The 3,605-nt window shown below is 37.8% G+C and overlaps 1 protein-coding gene across 1 annotated transcript; it reads right to left on the bottom strand.

The window, feature by feature from the left end:
- Positions 1 to 209: 209 nt before the first annotated feature.
- On the bottom strand, positions 210 to 2,708 carry LOC148014230 (uncharacterized). Its single transcript, XM_087667089.1, has 2 exons — positions 2,234 to 2,708; positions 210 to 806 (listed from the first exon to the last, which is right to left on the bottom strand). Exons 1-2 carry the CDS (start codon positions 2,670 to 2,672, stop codon positions 487 to 489), a joined length of 759 nt encoding a protein of 252 aa, XP_087523215.1. The 5' UTR covers positions 2,673 to 2,708; the 3' UTR covers positions 210 to 486.
- Between the last annotated feature and the right edge of the window lie 897 nt (positions 2,709 to 3,605).

Genomic DNA, 3,605 nt, shown 5'->3' with positions numbered 1-3,605 from the left:
AGAAGTCAACTTTTGTGGTCGATGGAAACAATTACATGCAAATATCATAGTTAAACCAAAATCCATCCATGTCATTGCATTGATTTTCATCAAATTCCTCCATCTCATGCTTAGTGGATACTCTGTTGGTGCATTATCAATCTAATGGTTGATAAAATTAGTGAAATGTCATAACTACTTGAAAATATTTTCAAGCAAGCTCTCTGGTCACTTTAGTGATTTGTTTCAAAAGTTGAAAGAAAAAGTTCTATCATGACAAACAAGGATAATGGATTTTTACATTAGGCCATGACAACATATACATCTTAAATGCATACATGAATAGCTCCATAGAGGTAATTCTCAAAGGAATTTATCATTTGTAAAGCCATCTAAGAAAAGGATAGAAGTATGTAAAGAGTTTTCAAACTAAGAACATAACATGACATGCTTTACCCTATGGAGGTAAAATTTTCATCTGTGTTGAGTCTGTGTTGCAAGTAAGAGTCAATTGTGGGGAAGGTTTGAAGAGAAGGGAAGTGAGATAACAACATGGGCTTTATAGCCACCTGGGTGTGAATAATGGCCTATGAGGTTAACAAGGTTGGTTGCGTTGAAGAGAAGATCATTGCTATTATTCATGGGACGAGTTTCTCCCCTCAATGTATAAGGATATACATTAGCAAAGATATCGTCACTCACACCATCATCAAAATATATTTGTGTGGTGTCGTCATAGTCTATTATGTATCCATACCCAAATAATGGCTTCTTTGCATAGGTTCGCACCCTTATATGTATATGCACTGTTCGAATCTCATACCAACCTAGATATCATTAAAAAAAAGGTTTAGCATGTGCGGACCAACATAAATAAATTATTGGAGTACTAATGTGAGATTCCAATCTAGAGTTCCTAGAAAAAGCTTTAGCATGTGCATGTTGACTGCAAAAAATTTGAATGTAAGTTCAAACGATAGTCATGAATAGGACAAAGGCCAAATTACCACGAGGATTAGGATATTCTTGTAATTTATAAATGACATTGAATGTAAGTTCAAACAATAGTCACAAATAGGACAAATGCCAAATTACCACGAGGATTAGCATTAGTCTTGTAATTTACAAATGACATTGAATGTAAGTTCAAAGGATAGTCATGAATAGGACAAAGGCCAAATTACCACGAGGATTAGCATTAGCATTGTAATTTATAAATGACACCAAGCAAATAGTACAACCCATCAATGTAATGCATGACGTACTAAACCAAGTTCATTAAAGAGTACGCTTCTTACTAATACATGCTCAACATATATTAAACCAAACTATAAGATATACAAAATCCTATTATAGCCTTTCAGATCTATGAAACCTATTTGAGCCTTTCCCAAAATATAAAACGTGAAGAGAGCCTATTGCAGCCTTTAGAAGCTATGAAAGCTATTTTAATCTTTCCCCAATCTCTCAACTCGTAAGCGAATCACTATAGGGAAAAGAAATTTCTATTAAACAAAAATATTATTAAATAATTTGTGCTTTGTCCACTCATAATCATGTCTATATGATGTATGATAAAGAACTTTAATTTGCGCAAGGCTTCTTAATGGTACATCGAGCTTTCCAAGCCTAATTGATAGGTACCAATGTTCGCAAAAAACCGAGGTTTAATGCAAAATGAATTGCAAAAATGTCCAAAAAACCCTTTGAATTTAAATAAGAAAGCTTAAAGCCTTGATTTTTACAAATTTTTTAATTATAAAAAATTGGTAAATCCATGTATTTTGGTTTAAAGATCCCTTGAAAATTTTGAGTTGAAGGTTTTTGTATCTGCTATCAAAAATGTTTTCAGTGAACACTGCGTAACACAACTAATTCTGGCACACAACTGAATTAACTGTCAAACCTTCATTCATTCTGGATGGATTCAAATCGGTTGGACTCAATAATACGAGCCTCAGCATAAATCGGTTTGACAGAAGTCGACGTGATTCATAATTATAGAACACATATAATCGTCGCCATACCTAGCTCAGATGATGATGTATTAGAATTCTATTGATGCAATGCCCGTGTACTCGCATGTTCAGACAAATATGATTCAATCCAATTCTATCGATGCAATGCCCGTGTACTCGCATGCTCAGACAAATATGATTCATCCAATGCAATTCAATAAGGCGGATACCATATAATAATTACCTGCGTCACTGAAACTGAAGGGAAAGATATTATGAAATGGGTGCGATGATACCTGGGTAGATGGTGTAGAAGGTGACTTGGCCTTGTGGGTCCGTAATCTGGTATCCGCGGAGCCACTTGAGGCCGACGGTGGATTCCTGGGCGCTGTCGCTGTAGACGCCGCGGTAGCTGCACTGCCAGATATCCACTCGGGCACCGACCAGGGCTGCGTCGGAGCCATCGACAAGCTGCATGCGGAGCTCCAACGGCACACCATACTCCAGGCCACCCGTCACGTTGGCCCGGCACATCGCGTCACCCTTCCAGAAGGGCCCAGGGACCTGCCGCACGAGGGTCTTGTACGGGCCGGGCCGCGATGTACCGCCGACCGAGACGAGCCGCAACGACAGCAGGAGCCACAACACGCAGCACAAAAGCATGCAGTAGGAATACATCATCCGGGCCAGCAGCCGCCTGCAGCGCCCTGTTATCATCATCACCAGCGCAGCCATAATTTGTGCCCCTGCACTCTCCGTCTCGCTCTGTCTTTCTCCTCTCTCACCACCTTCGTCTTGCTTGTTTTACCAGCACGTCATTCCAAAATTGTCACGCCGAGCATCGCCTTCTCCTACTCGCAGTGGCCTGCTGCCAGCTCATGCCTACTAAAATGCTTCTTACTAATCTATTGTGTCATTCTATTCGTATATCTTGTGTTCATATTCCATGTATTTACCTTATTTATCAGATACTCTCGCTTGCAAGAATAAGTCCCTCATTATACAAAAGTCTTCATGTTTCTTCATGAAGCATATCCCAATCAACATTAATGGTGCCTTTAGATATCTAAGTATCCTCTTTAAATATTTGCAATGCTCATATTTTCTTGGAAAGGATGTGACCTACATAGCTTACATTTGGCTACATATAACTTATGAGATATTGGAGGATGTTGAGAGCTTCCCTAAATGATTATTGGCATTTATTGTGACCGATCAAGATCAAGAGCATGACTGAGATGGTGATACATTGAGTTAAATAGTTTAAGCAAGTAGTGTAGGCATGGTTTACATGATAGGAGGTCATATTTAATGAGAAGATCTTGAGACTATCTTCTTCAATGCATCCTTAGGGAGATTACTATGTATAAATCCTAGGCATCACATGCATTCAAGGCATGTTTTATATGTCACTATACAACCTTTTTGCAAAATTTTCTTGACCCTTATCTGACTTTCTAGCAATATTTATAAATCCCTTACTACAAATTTATTTATTTAGTTAAAGAATTTAATAAATCCTTATGTACTAGATACAAATTACTACTTTATTATAGAATTTATCACAAAGTAACTCTCAAAGCTTCATGAAAATCTCTTGGTAGTTTTAGTGACTAGAAACATCTTTGTCCTATATGATATCCAATGGTAACATTTGATTTTTTTTAA

This window comes from Lygodium microphyllum, chromosome 25, assembly GCF_053477565.2.
Source record: "Lygodium microphyllum isolate KBCC chromosome 25, Lygodium_microphyllum_v1.1.10, whole genome shotgun sequence".
Lineage (NCBI taxonomy): Eukaryota > Viridiplantae > Streptophyta > Polypodiopsida > Schizaeales > Lygodiaceae > Lygodium > Lygodium microphyllum.
The sequence above is the reverse complement of the archived record's forward strand: the minus strand, read 5'-3'. Positions and strand labels throughout refer to the sequence as shown.

What these genes read in the sequence shown, in the direction of transcription:
- LOC148014230 (XM_087667089.1), bottom strand. Translation starts at nt 2,672, where the DNA reads ATGGCTGCGCTGGTGATGATGATAACAGGGCGCTGCAGGCGGCTGCTG. An exon ending in CTTCTACACCATCTACCCAG is followed by an intron (nt 807 to 2,233) that starts GTATCATCGCAC and finishes AATGATATCTAG; the next exon opens with GTTGGTATGAGATTCGAACA.